The sequence below is a fragment of the Notolepis coatsorum genome (genome assembly GCF_963971535.1).
Source record: "Notolepis coatsorum genome assembly, chromosome: 1".
NCBI classification, from domain to species: domain Eukaryota; kingdom Metazoa; phylum Chordata; class Actinopteri; order Aulopiformes; family Paralepididae; genus Notolepis; species Notolepis coatsorum.
Window position 1 is genome coordinate 216,723,454 of NC_140165.1, and position 26,767 is coordinate 216,750,220.

Genomic DNA, 26,767 nt, shown 5'->3' on the forward strand with positions numbered 1-26,767 from the left:
GTACGGGCACACCATCTTCCACTTCTCTTTCATCGAGGGGGTACTGTGGTTCTTGCTGCTCGGTACTGATTCTGATTGGTGCATGACGGTCACCAATCTGCGGCCATCGTTTGCTCTCCTAGGTCCCTCTCTGGAGCTTGGTGTGCTCCGCATGAACGTATCCAACCGTAGGCTGTTGACTTCTCTCGCCAGGAAGTCGGCTAGGTCTAGGAGGGATGGCTCGGGACCGTTAGGATCACAGTGGTCTCTTTGCCGCCTGAAGCGCTCTTGTCGGGCGGGCGGAAGCTTCTCTAAAATCCTCTCGACATTAGAGTTCGCGTACAGTTCGTGCATACCCTTTTCTCTTTGCGCCCCCAGCATCCCTACCAGGGATTGTACCTTGATAGACAGGTCATCTAGTGAGCGATTGTCTGTGGCTGGGGGTAGGCGGTCAATATGCCTTATCTCTTGTATTACGTAGTCCCATATGCGTCCATATCTTTGGTCGAGTGCTGCTAGAGCCGCTGTGTATGGGGTAGTAGAGGTGGCATAGGCCAGCGCTATATTGTGCGCTCGGGGCACCTTGAGGTGCTTCAGTAGGATAGCATACTTGTACGGTTCATCAGCTACATCGGACATCATTGTCTCTAAGCACATTCGTAGCTCCGTGTACTGTGCTCTGTTCTCGTGGGTGAAGTCCGGAAACGTCTGTGTGCCAATGTATGATGCCATGGATGGCTGGCACATCGGTGAGCGTTGGAAGAGAGGCCTCCTAGGCGAGTCTCCTCTTACGCCTCTTGGTGGGCTGGTACCTGCTGGGTACCATGGCCCGCGTATCCAGGTGCTGTTCCTCGGGGCTGGTCGTGCGTCAAGCTCACCCGTGAATTGAGTCGGGGGTCTGTAGCGCAGAGCCGCGGGGGTAGAGCCTGGGCTGTACTGGACCTCCTGGTTCTGTGGAGTACTGTGCTGCTGTCGGGCTTGACTCTCCTCCTCTCCCTCTTCTTCTTCCTCTGGCAGGTCCTCTAGATCCTGTAGTCGTCTATTTAGCCTCTCCGCGGTGTAGACCGTTTCTTCCTTGTAGCTGGGTCTCACTTGGACCGGTCGGGGAAGGGGTTCGGAGGGGGGTATAGGCTTTCTCTGGTGGTCGGGCTCAGGGTCGCTTGATCGGGTAGGGGAGGGTGCCCTTGACCCTTGTCTTGACGAGGCCCTGGAACCCCGTGCGGAGGGAGGGGGTGTTGCCCTGGTGATCAGCTGCTCCATTATCTGCGCTTGTAATCGGTCGCGCTTGGCTTCGCGCTTGGTGAGAGCGAGGTCGCGCTCTGCTTCTCTTTGGGCACCGGCAGCGGCGCGCTGGGCTTCGGCGGCGGCGCGCTGGGCTTCGGCCCGGTCCCTTACCATATTCTCTTCCGTCTGAAGGCGTCTAATCTCTAGACGTATACGATCTTCGTCGCTCCGTTGCTGCGCCTGAAGGCGTTCTCTTTCCATGGAAGAATGTTCGCGCTCACTAAGCGTCTGTGCTTGGAGTCGATCGCGCTCTGTTGAGGCTGCTAGGCTGGCGAGGAATGCCTGTGCCAGCATCTTGTCCGCCTCGCTGGGGGAAGACGCTGGTTGAGGTGATCCGCTCCTGGCAGTACTCGTTGGAGATCTGTTCTCCTGTGGCGAGTCCTGGAGATCCATCTCCGGGGTGCTCTCCTCTTCTTGTAGCGGGTAGAGTTCCATCCCTGGAGGGCTGTCTTTATCCTGGAGCTCTCCGGGGACTACTTCTTCGGTCTTGGCGGGGGGTAAAGTCATGTCGGGTCCCTCCTGGTCCCTACCGTGAGCTTGGTCAGTTACGTTAGAACCCACTAGGGCCTCTATTGGCGGGGTAGCCTGGTCGATAGGGTCGGACATAATTTTACTATCTACTTTTTCCGCGTTTACCGTCTGTAGAAAGCTAGGTAGTATATTGGCAACGTAATCCTCTAAGTACTGAGGTGTCTGCCGTCTACGCTGCGGGCGATCTACTTTAGGAGAACCGTTTTGTGGAGTGTTCATCATAGGCCATGTCAATATTAATACCACTATATTAATATTACACTAGTTACCCTCCGGCTCGAAGGACCAATTGTAACTGAGGGGTACAATTCCCTGACTGTATTGATAAGTATGGTATCATTAAACCACTACCGCTTTATGTACTTTAATTACTGGCCATACAGTACATGATATATAAATATGATGAACACTTCCCACAATGAATCGGTTCCACACAAAGTGGTAATTAAGTATTTATTGCAGCAAAAGGTACATAATATACTTCTCTATTTTACTTTGGATGCGCTTATAAGGCAAAGGAATGTGCGTAGGCAAATCAATAATGAATGTCCATTCTCTGGTTACGCAGGAGGTAATTATACAACCTGAATCTTAGGGAATTATATCTATGGTACACTAGTAATATATAGCGGGAGATACTGGAAGGGTCCCCCCGGTTGTAAGCCAGCAGGGGTAGAGGATCTGTCGGTAGTAGAGAGTCTGGTCAACGATGACTAAGGAGACTCCAAGTACAGGAGACGGTGCAATAGTCTCTTGATCCACAGACGAATACAGCTGTTCTCCGTAGACTGTAGCTCCACAGTGAAGAAAGCTAGCCGGCCTCAGGCTCTCTGAGGCGCAGACTCGACGTGGCTCCTCACAGGGTAAATCCCACACGTGTAGGCGTCGGCGATTCTCCGCTCCATAAATCACAGGACCAAAACAAATATAATCCAGCCGCAAAGGGCTATGTAGTCGTCGGGTAGATTAATCCAGTGTACATGTCCACACGGTTCTCGTCTAGGTCTCCTCGGGTGAAAGCGCCATGAAAGCAGCCCAGCCTGGATAAGCACTCTAGCTGGTACGAGGAAGCGTTGGTGATGCTGGTCACTGTAGAACTTTAGCCGCACGATATACTATACACAAATAGACTATTACTGACTTAATAGAAATATGTCGCACTCGACGGTATAGCGCCAAACTCTGACAATTCAGTTATTAATTCGCACGCGGTCTCAATGCTCTATTTGGGGCCAAACAGGCCATACTTCACCGCACGGAGTATCGTGGGTGAGGCTTCAACTTATTGGGTAACTCTACTTCTGTATTCACCTGCGCCATATTTATATGCACGGCGAACAATCTAGTGCCAACCTCATTTCTGTCTCGTATCCCTGGGCAAGGCCGGGCATGTACAGACATGTCTTGACGGTGGCTTTGAACCTGACTCCGGAGGCATGGCCCTGGCGCCTGTGGACCGCTGTCCAATAGGAGAACGAAACATCATGGTCCGTACTAGGCTAAAGGGATATTCCGTGTATATGTACAAGGGATATCAAACGATATACAAATACTATGCAATATATATCAATCAATAAATATATATATTCGGTTTAATCTGATCCTTTGTAACAGTTGTGGTTGGAGGATCAAGAAAAGAGGGCAGGGTTTGAGATAGGTCTATTGGAGCCATTAAAAACACTGATAACGCATTGTGCCTCAAAACCTAGAAACGGCTGACAAACCCATCATCTATCCAGTCGCTCCAGCAGTTCTTGAACTACATCTGGGCCCATGTTGACATTATGATAATTAGCATTTTCACAGAAGAAGTTCTGAGCTTGAACATTACTGATCAGGGCCCTCCTCGGTCTCGGCCACAATCTGATCAGAACATGTTCAGTCACTTGTCATGTTTACAACAAGGTCCTCTCAATCTGACCATCTGCTGTACTTTTCTGGGAATTTATTGGTATATATTTTCTTTTTGATCAAATAGAATTTATTGGTATATCATAACGTTGACATTCGAATTCTAAATCAACATTCATTTTGTCTAATGGGTTTTTTCTTCACAGTTGCAGATAAAGATTAGGCTACACTAATATTATATTATTATAGTACCGTAATTCCTCTAATAGTAACCGGGTCTCAAATACAAGCCGGGTCTCTATTAATGGCCCGGTGCGCTCTTGAGCTAAGCAATTATAAGCCGGCCTCCTAATACAAGCCGGGTTACTAATATACTGAGCTGCATACTGAGCTAGTTACTTGATTTCACTTTGAAAACGTTGAAATGACCAGTGACCACCTGTAATTGCACTGTTTACTATTTCATACAGTACTTTGTTTCAATAAATGAACCCAGTACATTTTACTGGGTTCAAACTGACACAAAATGTTGATTTATTCATTATGATCCGTTTGAAAATTTGAAATATAGGCCTCCCTCTTATACAGGCCTCCTCCTAATACAAGCCTGGTACCCGCTACAGTTGAAACAAATACAAGCCGGGGTTACTATTAGAGGAATTACGGTATATGACTTGTCATAAAAATAAAATATTTATCATAAATTATGTAGCCTATCTGCATCCGCTTGGCGCTCGGCGCTCCATCAGACGTAACCATCACTTTTGTACCAACGTGCTCTTATTGGATTATTTATGTTGATGAAACTGATGAGTTATATTCATTAAAGAAAGTTTATTTAATAAAAAAAATACTCATTTAATCACTTTATTCAAATTGAGGATTTCGTTTGAGGATATATATATATATATATATATATATATATATATATTATTATTTTTTTTGTCATAAAATATGACGACAGACATTCGAAGCTTTGTTCGAATACTTCAATAGAAGCTTTTAATGTAAAGCAATGACATTCGGTATAGCCTTGTTAATCTGTATAACTTGTGGTTCCAAACTATTGCCACATTATGGAATACTACCAGAGGTGCTATGGACACACGCATACACACATATACATACATCGCCATGGTTACTAATGCCCATAGCATTAAGCTCTTAGTGTTTGCTTCATGTTGTATGTAGAGGATAATGTCTCCTCATTTCCCCGTCAAAGTGCCATAAAGACCCACATTAATGAAGTGAACAGGAGGCATCTGCAAGTATTGCTATCCACATGGCAAGCTTGAATGCACATCTATTAAATTACTGACCGTAAAAACACACACAGCTGTGTCCTGGTCTCCTGTGTGCTGAGACGGGTCTAGCGGTCCAGCGGTCCTCCTATGGGAAGATGTGAACCTCACGATATCCCCACCATCACTGCCACGCCACCACATCCGTCATTGTCATCCAACACCACTCTGTCATTAGCTCCATTTTTAGTATTCAAGCCATTGTGTGTTTGTATCCCAATCTCATTGTGATGGTGTCCATTCTTATTGTCCATCATGTGTGTAAATCATATTTGTTTATCTCATCCATTGTTTTCTTTTCATGTGGTTTTCTGTTGTTTTGTGTGTTCCTCGTCTCGACCTCATCTGACCTCCAGCGCCTCAGAACTCTAACGCAGACTTTGCAAACTTCGATGCGTTTGGGAGCGCCTCCGGTTCGACAGGCGCTTTCTCCTCCACTCCCCAAGCGCCCTCTTTCCAGCCCTCAAACACAGGTAGAACACACACCCCTCACTGGACTCAAGGAGTGCATCAGTCACTTGGTACTCCATACATCGCTCTGGTGATAGGATAATTTCCTGTTCATTTACAGCATACAGTGATTTGATGAATGTGGGTTTCTAAAATGTTCCACACATTCATTATTCAGTCTAGAATACTGTTGAGGTGACACAAATGAAGGTTTGAAAAGCGTTAAAATGACCAAAGGCACAAGTATTATAATGGCATTAGCGCTGTAATGGACTACTACCAGTCCATTGACCCTTTTGCTTCATTCTCATCGCTCATTGGCCACGTTCCAAAAAAGCCCTCCCTCCAAACCTGTGAATGTTGAGCGAACGGTCAGTTAGTTTGTTTGTTTGTGCTGGCATTTGCTCAATTGCTTTCTCAGTTGGTCAAGTTGTAACGCTGAATTTGTCATCCACACACACAACAACTGCACACCGTTCAGATCACCTAATAAAGTGCTTGTTTCTATCCACAAGAGTAAAGTAATGTTGAGGGACATCGTTGGGAAATAATTGGAAACTATTGCGATCGGCGACATGCTGGATGGGTTTCGAGGATCAGGGATGGACCGATAGCACTTTTTCACTGCTGATACTGATTCCTAAAATGTTAAGTATCGCCTGATAACCGAGTACCATTCTGATCCATTGATTTTACTCAACGGTATCTGGGCCGTCAGTTCATCTCGACAAAAACTATTGAGATATAATGCTTTTAATGCAGTGAGTCTAATATGCTACTATGTGTCAAGTCACTTTGCTTCGATGTCTGGCATGTTAGACATGTTTCTTGGAATGTGATTTTAGTATCTGGGAAACTTTGCTGGCACCAGAGTACCACGTGACTGACCCACTCCCTCTCGCACAAACCTGTGTAGCACTCACAGGAAGACCTTGACTAGGGCTGTCCTCAGCTAAAGACATTCAAGGACTTTGTCGACAATCGATTAGTTGATTTGATAGACAAATCTGCAACAATTTGACTTCCCTGCATGCAATGCAAAAGCACCTCTTGAAATACCCCACTTACCAGATTTGTACTTGTAATTTTTTCAGAAAATAACTCATTCAGTATAGGAAAAATAACCTGTAAAAATCGACTACCGGTAATCAACTAACAAATTCTTGGTTAACTAAGAGCAAACTGACCGATTAGGGGTTCCCAAACTTTTCAGGCCGGGACCCAGAAAATAAGGCGTCGGAGAGCCGCGGCCCAATGCACATCGTCAGGCTTTTTTATTTTTATTTTTTGCCAGGCGGCCGATTTTTTAAGCCAAATATCACTTCAATCCTATTAAGTTAGTTCAAGTTAGTTATTCATTTATATGTGCTATTTATGAGAGGGCTAACTTGTTGCAAAATAATAATGATAATAATAATAGCCTCATTAAAATACTATTGTTGCTTCGGTTGTTTTCAGCGTTTTATGTGCATAATCTGTTATTTAGTTTGAAATGTTCGTTGAAATAAGTAGATTTTTCGTTTTTGTTTATTTATTACCGTAAGTTAATATAAAACCATATAATCACATTTTAGAATACAATAGAATAGAATTTTAGAATACAACTAGAAACACTGTCCTGGCCTGCTTCTAAGTTCAGTGGCCTGGAGAATTTTATTTTTTATTTAAATTTTTTTTTGGAAATCATCTCGCGGCCCTCCCATGGCTGCTCGCGGCCCACCTTTGGGTCGCGACCCCGACTTTGGGAACCACAGTCGACTATGAAGGGACAGCCCTAACATCAACTCACAACAGCTTGCAGGGATGCAATGGACGTGTACGCATAAAAACAATGACTCACACAAATGTACACACATATTATATACTATCACTTAAAGGAACACACTTAACATGTCACGCTAGCTTATTCTAAAAGACACCTGGATATGGGGGGGGGTCAGACCTGGAAACATTTAGGAAATGTCCTGGGATTTTGTTCATGATCACACTTTCATCAAGCTTGGAGTTATTGTTGAAGAATAACCCAAATAACATATATCCTGGTTACTTAAGTCCCAACTGATATATATATATATATATAGGTCATGGACATTTAGCTGTTTGTCATGGAATTTGATAAGCAAATATATATCAGTAATAGCCTAACTCTGACTTGAGACCAAGGCTAACTGACCCTGCTCTGTTTGATCACGTGATCACAGCTTTGACACATTAGAATTCTAGATCTTAGCCCTGGGCTTACTGATTAACATGAACCCTCCCGTTATCCTCACATTTACTTCACACCATTTATCCGTTGACCCCAGCAGTTTAAACCTCCAGAAGATGATCATAATCAAAACTGTTACCCAAATTTATGTTTCAGGTGCTTTGTTTCTTTGTTGACCTAAATAACCATTTAAATAAAACATTACCCCCCCCCCCCCCCCCCCCCCCCCATTTAAGTAATGTGTCTGCTTGCGGTTGAGAGGCCTGTATACTTTCCGTAGCCGCATTTCTGGCAGACGCTCTCTGATTGGCCGACGCCAGTTTCTACACTGGTTAAGCTTAGGCAATCTTCGAAGTTGGTTAAGGTTAGGCAAGTTCTTTCGACGGTTAAGCTTAGGCACTCTTTCGAAGTTGGTTAAGGTTATAGTTTGTCTTAGAGCATGGCGATAGAACGCCAGGTAGTTTGCAGGCTGTTTGACGTGGAAATGGGCGCACATGTCACATGACCAGAAACGTCTGCCAGAAATGCGGCTACGGAAAGTATAGACGCGGTTGAGAGACAACAGGAGCATCTTCAATAAGGGTCTCATTCTCATCAGAGGAGGATGCCTCATAATCAGGGTCTCACTGACATTAACATTATCCTCTGTCTCAGACACAATCTCTTCTATGTCACTTTCACCGTCAAAGAGCTGTGACAAAACTTCACTGTCAGAAAACCTTTTCTTCAAGGTCATTTTCAATTGAGAGAGAACATGAAGTGAAACCACACAGAGCACCAAGATAAACGGTTTAGAAGGCTGCTATGCAAGCATTTATGTTTGCTCCTCCCCTATGTTGCATAAACGACCAATGTCCTCACAGGAACCATATATGTCCATGTTGCTGAAAATATCAGAGTTCTCATAATGTGGGTATTATGCCCCCTCCCTGTGTTGCAGGAACCATATAGCCCGCCCTCCTTGTTGCAGGAAATATCAGAGTTCTCGCAAAGTTGGTTATATGCACACCCCTCCCCATTTCACAGGAAATAGCAGAGTTCATATGGGTAGTCTAGTCTCCCCTCCCCATGTGAACTATGAGTGGTTCTCGCACTGCAGGTATAGAGATTAGATTAGGGCCCTAAAGCAGAGGGACGTTTTAAGATTAATAATTTGCGTGTAATAGTAACTTCAATATCATCCTAAACAATCAGAACAAATATGTGTAAAATGTTGACATTTGTACATGTTTTATACAGTTAAAACAGCCTGGGGGCAAATAGACCCCAAAGAACACTGATGCGTACAACGTGTGTGTACAGGACATTGAAAATATGTCATGTTCATTTTATGTTTACCCATTTTAGGAAAAGTCATATTGTCAACCATTTATTTACATATGTTAAACATTGAATGGGGTCAAATTTACCCCAAAGATAACAGGAGGTTAACATTGACAGGGTATCTGCAGGCAGGGTATTAAAAAATATTAAATTCATAATTCTCAATGTAAGGCCTTAAAAGGTATTAAAAAAAGTATTACATTTAATTCACACATGTATAAAACATTTTGGGGGGCACCCTGATCTGTCTGGAAATTAAATAACATTAAATATATGTTTTTGTATTCTAGTCGTTGTTTTTTGCGGGGCTATCGGGACTTGGTGTGTCTGGTGAGAGCTTGTATAATGGAAAGCGCAAGAATGTAAATTGGTGCACAAGTGCAGCCGCCAGTTCAGTGTTGCTATGTGTGTATTATTTTGCTAGTAGGTTGTGAAATTTTGCTCTAAGTGGTATTAAAAGGGTCTTAAAAGTCTTAAATGTAACTTTAACCTGCAGATACCCTGATTGAGCAAAACCTTGGAAGATGATGGAAGAAGTATTTGCATAGATCAACTAAGCGTCTCTCCGTCTACACCGATCAGCTGTAGTCTTGATAATAACGGTCATACATATGGCCACACACCCGATATTCTGGATGAATAGGGGTTATACAAACCCATGTGCCTCCTCTCATAACCCCTTCCCCACGTGTGCTGTTGCCCCCCCCACACCCCAGGGACTGAAACCATCTGTTTCATTGGAAATTACGTGCTGCTACTGTGCGCTTGTTAAAAAGTTTAAAATGTTTCAACTTTTACCGAAGGATTGCCACGCTCTAAATGGATTTTCAGTTGGTCTCCTAGCAACAACAGGAGCCAGGTCCAGCGTTTTCCCCCCAAGCAGCTGTTTAAAGCGGCTAGCTACAAAAAGAGGTACCCGGTGGACACACGGCCTCGTTAAGAGCTTTTGCTCTGCGGTGATTGGCTGCTAAAGGCTTTTGATGTACACACATTCTCTCACTCACTCATATATAGTCTTATCTCTCTTTCTTTCTCTCTCTCTCTCTCTCACTCACTCACTCACTCACTCACTCACTCACTCACTCACTCACTCACTCACTCACTCACTCACTCACACACACACACCTACACACACCTACACACCCACACACACACACACCTACACACACCTACACACACACACACACACACACACACACACACACACACACACACACACACACACACACACACACACACACACACACACACACACACACACACACACTCACACTCTCAATGGTTTCCCCACCCACTGTGAATTGGTTGTATTCTGCAATGCCCCCTGCTGGTAGTTGTAATAATTACCATAGTGTGCATGCACTGTGACCGCTTGACTTTTACTGGGTGAAGGATAAAGCTCCTCTCTCTCTCTATCTCTCTCTCTCCCTCCCCCTCTCTCTCCCTCCCCCTCTCCCTCTCCCCCTCTCTCTGTAAGATAATCCTTCTCTCATGGACACTGAACGCCCCGCCTCAGCTTTCAGTCTCCATTCACTCTCGCACACTGTCACCATGGTGACATCATCCATCTTTTTGCTTCAGCATTGGTCTGTTTGCTTTTACTACACACTTTCTTTTGCTTTTGGTTTAGTTGATTTTTTTTTTCACCCTGTGTTGCACCACTCCCCCCCCCCCCCCCCCTGCCAGTGTTTGCTGCCCTCTCTTCCAGCCGCAGTGTGGGTGACTTTGCCACCACTCTGCCCACCCTGGGTGCACACAGTAAGTCTCTCAGCTGGGCTCTGCCTCTCAACAGCTCACGCTCCCCTCCTCTCGACGCTCTGCGCTAGTCACTGACACCCTCTTCTGTAGATGCTTTCAATGGAACTGCATTGCTAGGGGAAACGACTTGGACTACATTTGATTTCCTGCTGGATTTGTTGCAGTGTTTTTTTGTTATCAACAACTAACGACTGGAGAACTTGAGAACTGTTAGGACTGTCTGACTCTTGATTACTAAACGCTGCACACTCTGGCACAGTGTGCTACTACTATATATATACTGTTATTATTATTATTATTATTATTATTATTATTATTATTATTATTATTATTATTATTATTATTATTATTATTATTATTATTATTATTATTTATATTATTATTATTTATATTATTATTATTATTATTATTATTATTATTATTATTATTATTATTATTATTATTATTATTATTATTATTATTATTATTCATAGAATATACTGCCATTCTATTATTATTATTATTATTATTATTATTATTATTATTATTATTATTATTATTATTATTATTATTATTATTATTATTATTATTATTATTATTATTATTATATTCTACTATTATTTGTATATTATTTTGTACATCATTCTATTATTTATTATTATATTTCATTTCATTATTCGATATTATTTATGTTTATATGATTTTCTTTTCCCCCTGCATGTACATGCCCTACCCCGTCCCCCATGCTGCTAACACTGCTATGATGCCTGGGTTTCCCCAATGGGATTAATAAAGGAACACTTGACTTGACTTGAAATTACAGGAAATCAAATGTAGTCTAGAATGTTTGTTTGCTTTGTTGTCAAGTTGAAACCGTCTATAACTTATGTACAGTATCCGCATGGATTTGTTCTGTGTGTGTGTGTGCGTGCGCCTTACTGCTTAGCCTTAGAATCATAGGTCTCTAATCTTATTGGTTAAAGAACAGTGTTTCTCCTTCATTCATTCAGTGGTGGACCTCCAATACTTGGGACCACTGTTATGTTAATACAATGGAAATGAATCACCTGGGATTATCGCTCCCTCAAAATAAAGAAATAATTGATTAAACAAATGAACAAATTGAACTGGACATAGGTGTGTGAGCATATCATGGTTCACCCCACACCCCCACACCGGTACCAAGAGGTTGTGGAGGAAACACTGTAGATAATTTACTCATCTTCTCCTAGAACAGCCCAGCACCAAATCACTTCCTCTGTCGTGGTGCCCTGTCTATCATTCCTCTCTAGTGGTCGACTGATACAGTATATTGTGTTGCCGATATACATCAGGCCAATATTGGCAATTTTTGAATAATCGGTATAGGCCGATATGGAAGATTGCAAGAGTTCATAAGAAATTGGTAGATTCATTGAATTATCCAATTATGTATATTTGTGTGTAAATATGTATTCATTATTAATTTAAAGGCATTATGTATCCTTAAAATTTCTTCAGCATGAAAATATAAAAACCCTAAGGTGCTGAATATTGCCATAAAATATCGGCAGCTTCAGTCCAACAATATCCATATTGGCCTTTAAAATCCATATTGGTCGACCGCTATTCCTTTCAACACTTGCTGCAAAGTGATTGCTGATAATGTGAAGTCATTGTTTTGTAATGTAGTAATTTTGTTGTATTAATGATTATTAGTAATAATATTTTTTCTCATTATTTAGTGACGTGAGAACTACGTAACAAAAAACGTCAGCACATTGAAGGAATTAATCATCAGCACCCCTAGAAACTCTTTTATGGATCATTTATTATTATCAAGGAAACTGGGCGGAAAGAAAGATCAGCACATTTTAGTTGGAAGTTGTGGTGACTTACCTTCCTTGTTGTAGAGGGTTGCTCCCTTTTGAATCTTTGACCTCAAACCTCCTATTCATTCGCTCCTTCTTTCCATTGGGCTATTAATCCCCCCCCCCCCCCCCCGCACTTTGACCGCTACTAAACGTGGTCTTTGCTTACTAGTCTATTACCACCTTGGCATTGATCCACAGTTGGCTGCTGGGGATGTAAGTACAGATTTAGCCAGGGCCCCCGTAAGGGAGGCGATATTCTACATAATTGCACTTTACACAAATAATATGCTGAATACCACTTCCCTGAGAGGCCTTTGTGCTAATGCAGATTTGGCACGTCATTGCTAGGAATGCAAAGTACAGATTTAGCCAAGGCACCATCAGGGAGGTGCTATTATTCTACGTAATATTTGCACTTAATGCAGAGTAGCACTTCCTTAGGTGTCTGTGGCACAGTGCAGTGGTACAAAGTAGGTAGTGGCTCTACTCTATAGATGCTGCAGCTGTTGAGGGTTGTAGAGGTCTAGATCTAGAACCTCAACCCCGGGCCCCTCTTGTGACTCTCTGTAATCTCTCTCTCTCCCACACAGGTAGCACCTCGGGGGGACTAGCTAATGCCACATTTGCACATTTTGACAACTTCCCCAAATCCTATAACACTGACTACGGATGCTTGGGCCCTGCGTCCCAGAGTAACACCACAGGAGTGGCCACAGAGGCTGTAGAGAACGGTAGCGCACCCGCCGATAGATACGCAGCCCTGGCTAACGGCTTTAGCTCTGCCCAAACGGAGCAAGGTAAATTCCTTCTGACCGTGCCAACTCTGTTTCGCAGAATTAAATATGCCACAATGCCAGATTTAGAATTGGATGAGACCCAGCCGATGTATAGGTGTGTGCATGTTTGTGCACGGGTTGGCTCCAGTCCCCAGTAGCCATGTTCCCTCTATATGGCCTCAGAGGGGGCTTTTGTCAGGGCTTACTCATCATTATACATAAAGCACCAGTTTCCACCAATACATTGCTGTACAAATTATTTTTTGGGGACCTTCTTGCTACGGGTGATATACGACTACACCAATGGGAATCTAGTTAACATTTGCCTTCATAAGGAAACCATAGACATCTTGATATATTCCTGTACAATCTGAGCATGGTTTCTGTTTATAACTGTCCCCAATAGCTATGGGTGTGCTGAATTTGAATAGCGGGTGACTGTTGTTATAATCCACTTGTTGCAGCACGTAAATCCAGTCCTACATCAAGGCAAACTCCCCATGACACTCTGAATGTCTCACGTTGTTTAGCTCTCTGGAATGGGCTGCTTGTGGCCGTTGTGGCGATGAGTGACTGGGCTGAAGAGGTGAGACTTCACACAGGAGTTTTACATTTACATTTAGTCATTTAGCTGACGCTTTTATCCAAAGCGACTTACAAGTTCTGTATGACAAGTCATCAGGAAGGGCACAACTCTATCAGCTGAGTAACAATGTTCATCAAAGTGTTAAGTGCTACAGTGTAGGTTAGTTTATTAGGACAAGTGCATGACAGTAAGTTAGTTAGGGTTCGATTTTTTTTCTTCTTTTTTCATTTCAGATAATGGTTGAAGAAGTGCTTCTTTAGTCGACGGCGAAAGATTGGACGGGTTTTAGCCATTGCAGTTATGTTATTTTGCTTCAGACATTTCCTCCTCACGACCGACTGTACTGTAGGTGCAGCTCATCCAGTGCCGCACATGAGACTGAAGGAATTTCTAGGACATTACACACGCACACGCACACACACACACACAACCTTCAACTTGTCTCACATACACACACTATCTCTCTTTCTCTCTCTCTCTTTGTATAACACACACAGCCTTCAACTTGTCTCACGTACACACACTATCTTTTTCTCTCTCTCTATAACACACACGGATATAACCTTCAACTTGTCTCACATATACACACTACCCCCCCTCTTTCTATCACACACACATAGCCTTCATTCATATCTATCTATGTCATTCCCCATATCTCTTATATTCTCTACATATATACAAAATGGTGAAAGAAGTACACAGTTCCTTTACTTAAGTAAAAGTAGAAATACCCAGATAAATTAGTACTCTGGTAAAAGTCCTCCATTCAAATTCTACTTAAGTAAAAGTAGAGAAGTATTTGCTATTGGATGTACTCAAGTATCTAAAGTAAAAGTATTCTACATAACGTTTGTGTATTCCAATGCTTGAGAGCATTCAATCCTCGATCCATTGACCTCTAAAGGTTATGTTAAAGTGGTATGTGGTCCAGTTATGCTGCTCTGATTAAAGGTTATGTTAAAGTGGTACTGTATGTGGTCCAGTTATGCTACTCTGATTACGTCCTCTTGAAGTTGACAGGCTTCAAATGTGAAAGGATATAACAGGGTTCCCACGGTACCTGGAAAACATGTAAAACATGGAATTAATTTTTTCATTTACCAGGTATGGAAAAGTCATGGAAACTGAGCAAAAGTGAACACTTACATGGAAATATAAACAGTTGTCCTGGAAAATTGTATTGGATGATGTGTAAAATAGTAATAAAATGAAACTATTGTATTGAGCACAAAATTAAGATGAGTTTATAAAAAAAAAAATGTTTAAAAAAAATTCAAGGCAAGCGTGGGAACCCTGTATAATCTTTATACATTTTTGCCATGTTTTCTATGCAAAATATTTTTCTTCAAAGTAACTAGTAACTGATGGGTTCAGATAAATATAGTGGAGTAAAAAGTACAATATTCCCTTTGCAATGTAGTGGAGTAAAAGTATAAAGTTCCCTAAAATTAAAATACTCTCAAAGTGGCTCTAAATTGTACTTGAGTAAAAGTAGGTGTCAATGCTCCACTTATTAGTATCCACTATATCGCATATAAAATACTTTGTTAGCTCGCCATCCTATAGAGACCTAAGGCTTTATTGCTTTACTCTAGGTCTCTCCGTGTTGCAACATGTCATTCTGTCAGTAAACTCTGTCCTCAATCAAAGACCCTATCATCCGCCTCTGTGAATAATCTGTTCAAATGATTCCAGATCACTTCCCCATCTTGCGAGCAAATTGCACAACCCCAAGGCCCACCGCGCCCACTCACAGCCCCGTAGAGCTTCACTAATACACAGGTGTCCCTCTGAAGACCCCAAGGACCACCACGCCCCCTCACAGCCCCATAGAGCTTCACTAATACACAGGTGTCCCTCTGAAGACCCCAAGGACCACCACGCCCACTCACAGCCCCATAGAGCTTCACTAATACCACCACGCCCACTCACAGCCACATAGAGCTTCACTAATACACAGGTGTCCCTCTGAAGACCCCAAGGACCACCGCGTGTCCTAGAAATTCCCCAGCCCCATAGAGCTTCACTAATACCACCACGCCCCCTCCCAGCCCCATAGAGCTTCACTAATACAACCACGCCCCCACCCAGCCCCATAGAGCTTCACTAATACCACCATGCTTCCTCCCAGCCCCATAGAGCTTCACTAATACCACCACTCCCAGCCCCATAGAGCTTCACTAATACCACCACGCCCACTCACAGCCCCATAGAGCTTCACTAATGCTAATGTGTCCATCTGAAGATGAGATGAGATTTTCTTAATTCTTGAAGAGTGAACTCTATTGGAGATGCAAGGTTTTTGCCTCAAAACATCAATATGCTTTAATTGTTGGTTAACCCTTGTGTGGTGTTTTTGTTACTCACCCAATGTCAATGGGTTTTAAAACAATAAAACCATAACAACTCATGTAAAAATACTCAACAGATGTTATCTCAATTACAACAGCAATCTAGACATCATAATATGGTTAACATTTGCCATTCACCTCTGCTAGATCACATTTATCAATACAAGTGATATTAGTGTTGTGTGATAAAATGTGATGTCTGTAAAAAAATAATCCATTACAATCGAGACATGAATGGAATAAATCATGTTTATCTTGAAACATATAAATTAAACGAGGTGGAAGCACACAGTGAAGGTACACAGTGAACCTTTTTGTAAAATCTTCACCATATTTACTAGTTTATAAGTACAATTAACTCACTTTTGGTTCCAGTGGACCAGAACACCACGTACTGTATGTAATATGTGTAGGGGGGGGGCACAGTGTGCACTTAATGAAAATATTTTCTTTTGCATGTTCTTCACATAAAATGAGCCAAGGCCAATGAGTCTCAGGTTAAAAAAACGATTCATTGTATCATTTTTCCTTTAGTAAACATTGAAAATGGGTCCCACAGACCGAACACCACACAAGGGTTAAACCCCTGCTGCTTCCTGCTTTGTGAAATGGAGATGACTTACAACTGTGCTTGTTGAAAGTGTGCCTGTGTGGAGACCTTTTTGAGAACAACGGAGAGGAAGAGCTTTTGGTAGACAGAAAAGAAAAAAACTTCATTACTCTGACCACTTGTATTAAGTCAACTATAGAATATTGAGATGCTATGCTATTGTTAAAGGGACACTCTAGCATTATGGGAAATGCGCTTACCGTCTTCTCCAGAGTCCGACCAGTTTCATCTCTGTGCGTTCAGTTGAAAGCTTAGCACAAATGAATGGAAGCGGATACGGATCAGCTTGCCTAGCTGTTGACCAAAAAACACCTCTCCCAGAGCTGATCCATATCTGACTGCTTCCATTCATTGGTATCAGAGAGGAAATGGGTATCTATCTTCTTGTCTGACTCTGGAGAAGACGATGTCCCTTTAAGATATTCAGGTCTGCCATAGCATTTACCCAACTTTCAACTGTGTTACTTTCATACTAACCTATTTAAATTTGCTCTTGGTAGAATGTTATTTCTCCTTTGAAACCAACATTCATAAAGAAAAGGTCTTTAAAATCACTTTGACATATGGTCTAATGCAGGGGTTCCCAAACTTTTTCAGCTCGAGACCCAAAAGAGAAATTTAGTGTTTCCCCAGGACCCAAACTTACAAAAATACATCATGAATTGCCATAACATACATTTATAAACTACTGATAAAGAACACAACAAACCATGCATTCAAATGTATATGAAATGTATTTATTTAATTATAAAAGTACACCACAGCAATAATCAGAGTGCTCACCGCCTCATAACATATGTACATAACATTTTGTAACACTTTTAAATTAACAAACATGTTCTACTCCTTTCTATTTCTCACGCCTTTTTCAACTCTCCATTTCTTACCCCCTCCCTCCGTCCCTCAACCTTAAACCCCAACATTGAGCAACGTTTTTTTTGTTTGAATCTTTTTAATTAGCGACCCAATAAAAATGGCGACCCTAAGTTTGGGAAACGCTGGTCTAATGGTATGCGGTAAGTTATTGCTTGTGTTTGATAAGCTCGAGTTACACAGAATCTTGTAGGCCTCTATTTTCTTTACGGTCTACAATAGACCACCGCATCACTTCCGTGATTCTGAAATCAGGGAGGAGATAGCGGGGGGAGCAAATTAATGAATGTGGATGAGAGCCTTGATGTAAGTGGTTGCAGCTACGGCTGTGGGGGTGCTAGAGACATGATCGAATAGACTTTTATGCGCCTGAGTCTCCTGAACACGGCGCAACCAATTCCAAATTGGCCGAGCTAAAGTGCCTTTTTCAGCACCTACTCCCCATACGCATGCGCAGATTGCCAACGGAGTCTGAACGGCGCGCGAATGAATGTTGAATGTTCCATCAGAGGGGGGAGCTTGTGGTGGAAGTGTGAGCGGCTATTGACCACTGCACTTAAATATAAACATTAGTCTACCTGGAGACTCAATGAGGTAATTGTAGATGTCGCCATAAGACGCGTCTGGCCATTGAGTGGGATAATTTTTCCATTATCCTGTTAGACTGAAAGGACACTGGCCACCAAAGCAGGCACTAAGCTCCCCCCTCTGATGGAACATTCAACATTCATTCGCGCGTCCTTCAGACTCCGTTGGCAATCTGTGCATGCGTATGGGGAGTAGGTGCTGAAAAAGGGACTTTAGCTTGGCCGATTTAGTTCTGATCGATTTGGAATTGGTCACGCCGTGTTCAGGAGACTCGGGCGCATAAAAGTCTATTGGATCATGTCTCTAGCACCCCCACAGCCGTAGCTGCAACCACTTACATCAAGGCTCTCATCCACATTCATTAATTTGCTCCCCCCGCTATCTCCTCCCTGATTTTAATGTAACGCGGAAGTGCAGTGGTCTATTGACCTATCTCAAACCCTGCCCTCTTTTCTTGGTCCTCCAATCACCATTGTGATCGGAGGATCAAGAAAAGAGGGTGGTGACTGAGATAGGTCAATTCGAGTTCTGTATTGTTAGCGGTTTTGGCTGTACTGTTTGTAACAAGCGAAATAGCCTTGGAAATCCAAAAATTATTAATATTCTAAATGATGCATAATCGTGAAGATACTGTGATATGATATTTTGGCCATATTGATCACCCACCCCTAAGTGTTTTTGATAGTTGTGGATATTGATTTGACCCCTGGCCCTAGCGAGCCTTGCTGTCAAACCGTGGCCATTCTGTGGGCATGATGTGTGTTCTCCCCCAACACGCTGAGGCAACCTTAGTGGGTTCGGGAACATACTGACGGACCTGCGTTGAAAAATGCTAATAATAACTGCAAGGGTGTGTTTTGATTTATCTCACTCGGATACAGAAACCTCTTCCAAAATGGACACATTTGCCAGAAATGAAATATAAACCAAAGCGTTGGCAATTCCGCAGCTTTCCCTCAAATCCCAAAGCCATGTGCTGTTACTGTATGTGTCATTTTGTCCTGTCCCAGTCTCCCCAACGGTTTCCCAGACCGTGCGTTGCAGTGCCCCCTCCCCTGAACAGGGCAGGGTAGTCAAAGTCGGCTTTATTGTCACTTCTCATAATGTGCAAGACATACAGAGAAATGAAATAACGTTTCCCCATTCCCATGGTGTATATAAAAAAAAATCTAATATAAAAAAGTAACATATAGGACACAGGGATGTGATTTTTCCGTTTTTAACCTGATTTCCGGTTTTTCTGACCTAAAATCATGATAAAAAAAATATTCATATATATAATTTTTTTTTTTTTTTTTAAATAATTATATTGAGTTTTATGTATGTTTTGATTATTTTTCCACCTGGTCTAAGCGAAACGCGAAAGCAACATTTATCAGACCTGCTATTCTTGCATAACAGATTTTCATTGGCTATCGATAATGTTAGCAGTTTTGTTGAGTGGTGCGAGATGCTGTAAAGACGTCAACACACTAGGAAACACACTAACACTGGGTTGCTTTTGTAAAACTGACCAACCAGGGAAGGTTACTTGCAAGGAGTGCAGCAGTCTGCCACTCAACACTACTCAAGGGAGAGCAAGCATTGTCCAGTTAATGTGAAGCTCTGTAGAAACATCAAACTCTCAAGCATGAGGTACAGAAGCCAACCTAGACATAACCAAGAAGCTGAGATGGAGAAATGGCACCACCTTCATTCTCAAAATCGACCTGAGAGCAAAAGAAAAGCAAAAGAGTCCATTAGTCCAACTGCAGCCCTTCGCAGTAGGCAAGACTTCCAGAGGAGGCGGTTACAGGTGTTTCACAATCTGGTTGCAAAGAAGAAAAGATAAGGTCCTAACGTTAGTGTTTGAGCCAGGATCACTTGGGAGTTTTGATTGATTGATTGAAAACTTTATTAACAGATTGCAGAATGGGTACAATACAGTACAGCTCAATACACACAATTGTTAAGGGGATGCAGACCAGAGAAAGACTTTCGTCTTGTTTACATCAGGGTCCCCCATTTTCAATTCATCAGGACATATATGACATACATGACATACAGATAGTCAGTACTGCTACATCTATACATTTATGACATACCAGATTTGCAAATACAGTACTGTTTGTGATACAAAAGGAGTCAAGAAAAGGGAGTATATACATTTGACGTAGAAACTGTACATTGGAGGAGGTTGGGTGGGGTTGTGTGGGGGGGGGGTTGGGTACATTGGGATATTGACAAGCATACTGGGTAATTTACATTGGAGGTGGTTGGGGGGGGGGGGACACTGTATAAACAAGCAAAACTGTACATTGGGGGGGGGGGGGGGGGGGGGGAGACACTGTACAAACAAGCAAAATTGTACATTGGACTATTGACAACCATACTAGGTAAATGACTGTACATTGGAGGGGGTTGGGTTAGGACATTTACAGGGGCCAGTTTTGAATTGCAGTCTCCCGTAGGTGTCCCTTGAGAGTGGTTTTGAAAGTGGGTAGTGATCCACATTCCTTTACAGCTTTGGGTAGGGCGTTCCACATTGATGTGGCATAATTGCGAAACGTGTTTAGTCCCTTATTTGAGCCGAATCTGGGTTTAACATGATTTGTGGAGCTCCCTCTGGTGTTGTGATCGTGGTATTCACTGACCTTTGGGAAGTATTTTGACATGTACATGGGTACCTTGGTCGTGTAGTGTATCTTGTAGACCAGGCCCATTGCAAGTTGCTGTACTCTGTTGTCTACTCTAAGCCATCCTAGGTTGTCAAAGTGGGCAGGGGTGAGGTGGGTTCTAGGAGTAAGGTCAAGCAGTAGTCTGACCAGTTTGTTTTGAGATGTTTGTAATTTTGTTTTTAGCGCCTTTGAGGTGCTTTGGTACCATGAGGTGCAAGCATAGTCGTAGTACCCTTGAATGAGTGCTCCTGCCAGAGTCTTCAGGGTATTCTTGTTTACCAGAGAGGAGATCCGGTACAAGAATCGAGTTCGTTGGTTGACTTTTTTTATTACATTGGATGCCATTTTGTCACAGGAGAGATTAGCCTCTAGGATGGAACCCAGGTAGGTAATTTCATCTTTCCTTGTGACAATATTGTCACCCACTGTAACTGAGAAGCCGTCGGTCTTGCTGAGTTTGTTATTTGAACCGAAGAGAATGGACTCTGTTTTGCCCATGTGTAATGATAGTTTGTTATCAGCGAGCCATATGCAGATTTTGCCTAGTTCCGAGCTGAGGGTTTTTTCAACCTGTAACTTGTTCCTGTCAGAGACCAGCAGGGCTGAGTCGTCCGCAAACGGGAACAAGTTGCAGTCACAAGCTGACGACATGTCATTTGCATAAATTAGGAAACAGTAGCGGTCCTAGTATGCTTCCTTGTGGAACACCACAGCTCACTGTGAGGGGGGGGGGGGGGTAGGGTACTGTTTACCTCCACCATCTGTTCCCTCCCCTCAAGGTAGGATTGCATCCAGCTCACTGATAGACTATCAAAACCAAGATGACCCCCTTTAAATTTTTTAGGGGACACTGAGATATTTGATTAATTTTCTTTGTCCCTTTCCTCTCCCACCTTCCTCTTCCCTGTGAACAGTTCAATCTATACAAATAAAATGTGTTCATTCATTCAAATGGAGTGTTTATAAAAAAAAATAAAGATAGTTTTGAACATTTTCAGGTTTTTTTCTTAAGGCACATCCCTGAGGACACTATAAACATAAGTAACATATGGGACACGATGTACATACACTATACCGGACTATATATACACAGTATAAACAGTGGATAAAAAATGTATGTATGATTGAAATAAATATAGGAGGTCAAAGAGAACTTGGTGCACATTTTTTATCTTTTTTTTAGCAGCAGTCGTACAAGTTCAAGTTTCAAGTTCAAGTTTCTTTATTAGTTGACATGCAAAGATACAGAATACCTTCACATGGAATGCTTTTTTCTGTTATGCTCCTATGAGGATCATAGGACGCTTGGATCATACACATACAGCTCATTACAGTAATATTCCACAATTATTACATTTTAGATAGTAATAATGGTACAGAGCCTTGAGACAAACATATGCATATTCACCACCGCAAACAGACTGGCAGCCGTCATAGGCAGCGCCATTTACGGAAGGAGGGGGGAGTGGGTTGGGGTTGTTACAGGGCTGTAGGGGGGGGGGGGAGTGGGAGGGGGGGGGAAGGTGGGGGGGAGTGCACAAGCCAAGTCCTGGGTGGGGGAGGTCTCCCTCACACGAGGCAGCCGACATTGCAGCGCCAATGCAGAGGAAGGGGGGGGGGGGGGGGACTAGGGATTGGGGTTGTGGGACGCCGCTCGCCACTCTTATCTCCCAGAGAGCCTTCGACTCCAGAGCTCTCGGTTCGACCTTGGTCCAAGAATTTGTTTTGGCTGACTGACTTACATAGTAAGTAACTGATAAATAATGGCAGTAGAATACAATAATGGCAGTAAAGTGGCAGTGAGATGATAGATATGGCAGTAAACTAATATAATGAAAACTGAAATAAATAATGGCAGTAAAGTGGCAGTGTGTGTCAGTGGGGGGGGGGTTAGTCCAGGTCCTGTGGTGGCAGAGTGAGAGCGGGGGGGAGAGCTGGGAGAGAGTTCAGCTTCCTGACAGCCTGGTGTATGAAGCTGTCTTTTAGTCTGTATGGAGGACCCATGTCTCATTTGAGGAACCGTCGCCACCCACCTAGAATTAATCGCATTTTATTGTTTTGAATGGAGAGTGCGTGTTTGAGTCTGAATACCACTTCAGAGGCCGTTTCAACCCCTCTACAGCGAGCCAACCTTCTGGGCTGACATCCTGGACTGTGTGTGTGTTCTCAGGAGGCGGCGTGCCCGGCAGCTCGGCCTCGGCAGGCGTGGGGGGGCCTCCCCAGGGCCAGCAGCATGTGTTGACGGCGGCGGACCGCTACGCAGCGCTAGCCGAGCTGGATAACGTCTTCAGCTCCCCTGCCACCAGCGTTTACAACACCACCAGCACCTCGCAAGGGTGAGAGAACTGAGATAATGCCACAAATACCAGAGATTTGTGAGATCGAGTTGTATAAAGTCATGTCCTGGAAATGCATTTCCTAAAAGAAAAAGAGCGGAAGTTCATATAGGTCCAATAGTGTGAACCTGCCAGGGATACTAGAACAGTAGTTAACATCAAAAAGGAAGGTACTGGAGCACATGGATCATCTTTAGAAGAATATTTAATAGTGTCATCACTTCATCACTCTGAAAAAGACACGTTTGTGTTGAAGCATTAGTGATTTTTTTTGCACCCTATTAAATATGTTTCTAAAGATGATCCGTGTCTCCAGTACCTTCCCTCTCCTTATCTGAGCAGCACCCATCCTCATCTGAGCAGCGTGAACTCTCTCTAGTAGTTAACATTCTTCAAAGCTTTGTGAATACACTTGCGTTTGACCCGTGTGGGATGAGCGTTGACCTCTTAGCCCTCGTCTTCTTCCATTGGCTGAGTTCCATGTCGTCCCGTTGTGTCGCAGGACGGTCTTTGGCTCAGGAACCGGAGCGCCATCGGCCCAGCCGCAGCAGCCCCTACCCAGCATGCCCCAGGGTTTTGGAGGTAAATTCACTGACAGTGTTTCTCCAGCCACTCTGCTTGCATTTCCTTAGCACTAAGATCATCTTCGTTCCAAGGGTAACGGGAAACGCCAACCATTTTATGTTCTTCCTGTTTCCCAGGACAATTCAGTCAGTATTTGTGAACCAAATTAGAGAGACAACCCTATAGAATGTTTAGGTGAGCTCTTAGTTTTATATTCTAGCATTGCCCGCATTAAAAGTTCATGTGGGTGTAAATGGACTGAATTTAGCTTTTATCCAAAGCACTTTACAACTTGTGCCTCACATTCACCCATTCCCTCACACATTCCCACAGCGATGGCGGAGGCAACCAGGTGTAAGAGCTCATGCAAACATTGTATAGCCTCACAAACGCAGAGCTCCATTCATCGTCTGTGAAGCAGCTCCAGAGTTGACATCCTGCAGCTCCTGGGAAATTCCGCTCCGTCCGCATTAATGGCCTATCACAATGTCCACCCTCTTTCCTTGATACTCCAATAACAGCTTTTGCTTTTCTCAGATAACTTGTCAGCACAAAGCAATAGTTGCCATTGGAGGATCAAGGGAAGAGGGCAGAGTTTCCGATAGGTCAACTGTGTCCGTTTCTCCCTCTCTCTCTCTCCAGCAGCTCCGTCAACCAACCCCTTTGTTGCTGCTCCGGTCGCCCCGGCAACAGCCCCCACCAACCCCTTCCAGAGCAATGGGAGAGTAGCAGCAGTGGCTGCAGCAGCAGGTGTGTGTGTGTTTGTTTACTTGTATTATTTACTATACTAGTGATGACCAGTTTGAGGTCAAAATTTTCAGGATAGTGAGGACATTTTGGTCAATGCTCATTTTGAAAAGGAGCCATTTTGAGGTTAGGAGTTTAGAATAGGGTTAGACAGTAGTAGAGGTGGGTTAGAGGCTGCGGTCAAAGGAAGGACCTCACTAACGCGTGCCTCGTCTGTCTGTTTATAATAACTTCACATGCTCCGGGGTTTAACCAGATCATGGCAGCAGCCTGAGCACAATCACTTTGCGTATAGCTAGGAGCCACACACCAGTGCAACAGATAATTTACACAACTGAATAGTAACAGGAACACAAATAAAGGGGTGTGTTTGTGTGCGTATGTGTACTGTGTGTTCTCGGTCTGTATATACTATGTGTACGTATCTATATGTATGAGAGTGTTTGAAGACGAGACTCAAGTGTTTGTGTGTCTGATTGCTCTCGCCATGCTGGCCAGGCGTGATGGGGTATCTGCATGGGCAGGGCTACCATCCTGCTCATTTTGGTAGGTCCACACTCTTGTCCTCCTCCTGCTCACTGCTCCCCTCTGCCCTCCTGTGGCCTGTCGTGGCAGTGTTCCCCCAGTTCCTAGTGTATAGAGTCATAGAAGGAGAACGCAGGAGAGGACAGTGCCGTCACGACTCAGGAGAGCTAGAATGTGGGGCGTGGCAGATGCACAGTGGGACGTTAGATTCATCCCGTCGGACCTAGTCGGTCGAAACGAGCCCCACTGCGCGTGTGCCATACCTCCGTTTCTTGGCTCCTGTGACGTCTAATGAAATGGGTTTCTTTTTGTTTAGTTTTTTCCTCTGCGTTTCCTTCCTAGCAATATGCCAGGTGCATAAGAATGTCCTGTCACCCTGTTTTACATCATACAATACAATTATCATTATTATATGATTACCTGTTTTACATCATGCAAAGTCCACACAGAAAACAGAATCAGCTTGAGAGTAAGGCCTATCAGAACAACGCCACTCCCAAAGTATTGAGCCAATGACTCTCAATGTTGCCAAGCTACTTGTGAGCCAAACATTAGTCTGCTTTAAATCTCTAACTAGCTCAATTGCTAGCTGGCTTTCTCTCTCACACACCTGCTCGACGCCACGTGTCGGGGACGCGTCTATACTTTCCGTAGCCGCATTTCTGGTAGACGTTCTCTGATTGGCCGACGCCAGTTTCTACACTGGTTAGGCTTAGGTACTCTTCGAAGTTGGTTAAGGTTAGAGTTTGTCTTAGAGCGTGACGGCAAGTTCTTTCGACGGTTAAGCTTAGGCACTCTTTCGAAGTTGGTTAAGGTTAGAGTTTGTCTTAGAGCATGGCGATAGAACGCCAGGTAGTTTGCAGGCTGTTCGACGCGGAAATGGGCAAAGACACAGCTCGTCACGCTATTGGGCAAACATGTCAGTGGCCAATCAGAGAGCGTCAGTCAGAAATGCGGCTACGGAAAGTATAGACACGTCGGGGACTGGGTTGTCAATTAAAGGACAGTAAACATGGTGGCAGGTATGTTTTATACACACAGCTCATTCCTTGGCTCCTCCCAGGAGGAACAGAGGAGGAGATATTTCTGTCATTACAAAAGTCAGACATTGCGGCTACGACTACTATGCAGTGGTGTCTTCAACCTTTTATTTAACCAGGCAGGTTTACTGAGAAAACATCAACCAGGTCAGGAGGAATTCTGAGTTGCTGTCCACTTGTGTCTGCCTCCTGTGGTGTCTACAATGTCACTTATGCTCAGACACGATGGGTAGTCTAGATGGCTGGGTAGTGTAGAGGTCTAACCACTTACCTACTACGCAGAGACTGGGTTCCATCCCCGCCGTCAGCGGTACCTCCGGCTTGGTCAGTCGTCCCTAGTACCAACATGTGGGAAGTCGCTGGGGTACAAGTCCTGGTCATAGCAACAGCCATTTCTACCGGTCGGTCTACTGACCTGTTCAGCGGAGAGAGGATCTGGGGTAGATGGTGTGAACCTCTGCATGCTCTACGTACCATATGAGACTCTTCGCTGTCGGGTCAAAAGAAGCAGCTGGCGATGTATCGGAGGAGGCATGTGGAAGTCTACAGTACACTCTCCCCAGACCTTCAGTAGGGCAGCGCAAAAAAAACAAATA

General features: G+C 43.6%; 1 protein-coding gene across 5 annotated transcripts in view; it reads left to right on the forward strand.

Moving 5' to 3' along the window:
* LOC311233266 (arf-GAP domain and FG repeat-containing protein 1-like) overlaps window positions 1-26,767 on the forward strand; it is a 103,913-nt gene that overhangs the window by 72,548 nt on the left and 4,598 nt on the right. For 2 of the 5 annotated variants that reach the window (XM_084320201.1, XM_084320204.1), the window contains 4 exons: window positions 5,303-5,419; window positions 23,130-23,295; window positions 23,798-23,877; window positions 24,502-24,609. In XM_084320201.1, the coding sequence (XP_084176327.1) occupies window positions 5,303-5,419; window positions 23,130-23,295; window positions 23,798-23,877; window positions 24,502-24,609 (471 nt within the window). The remainder of the gene's footprint in view (window positions 1-5,302; window positions 5,420-23,129; window positions 23,296-23,797; window positions 23,878-24,501; window positions 24,610-26,767) is intronic. The other 3 variants (XM_084320202.1, XM_084320205.1, XM_084320203.1) reach the window with 2 other exon arrangements.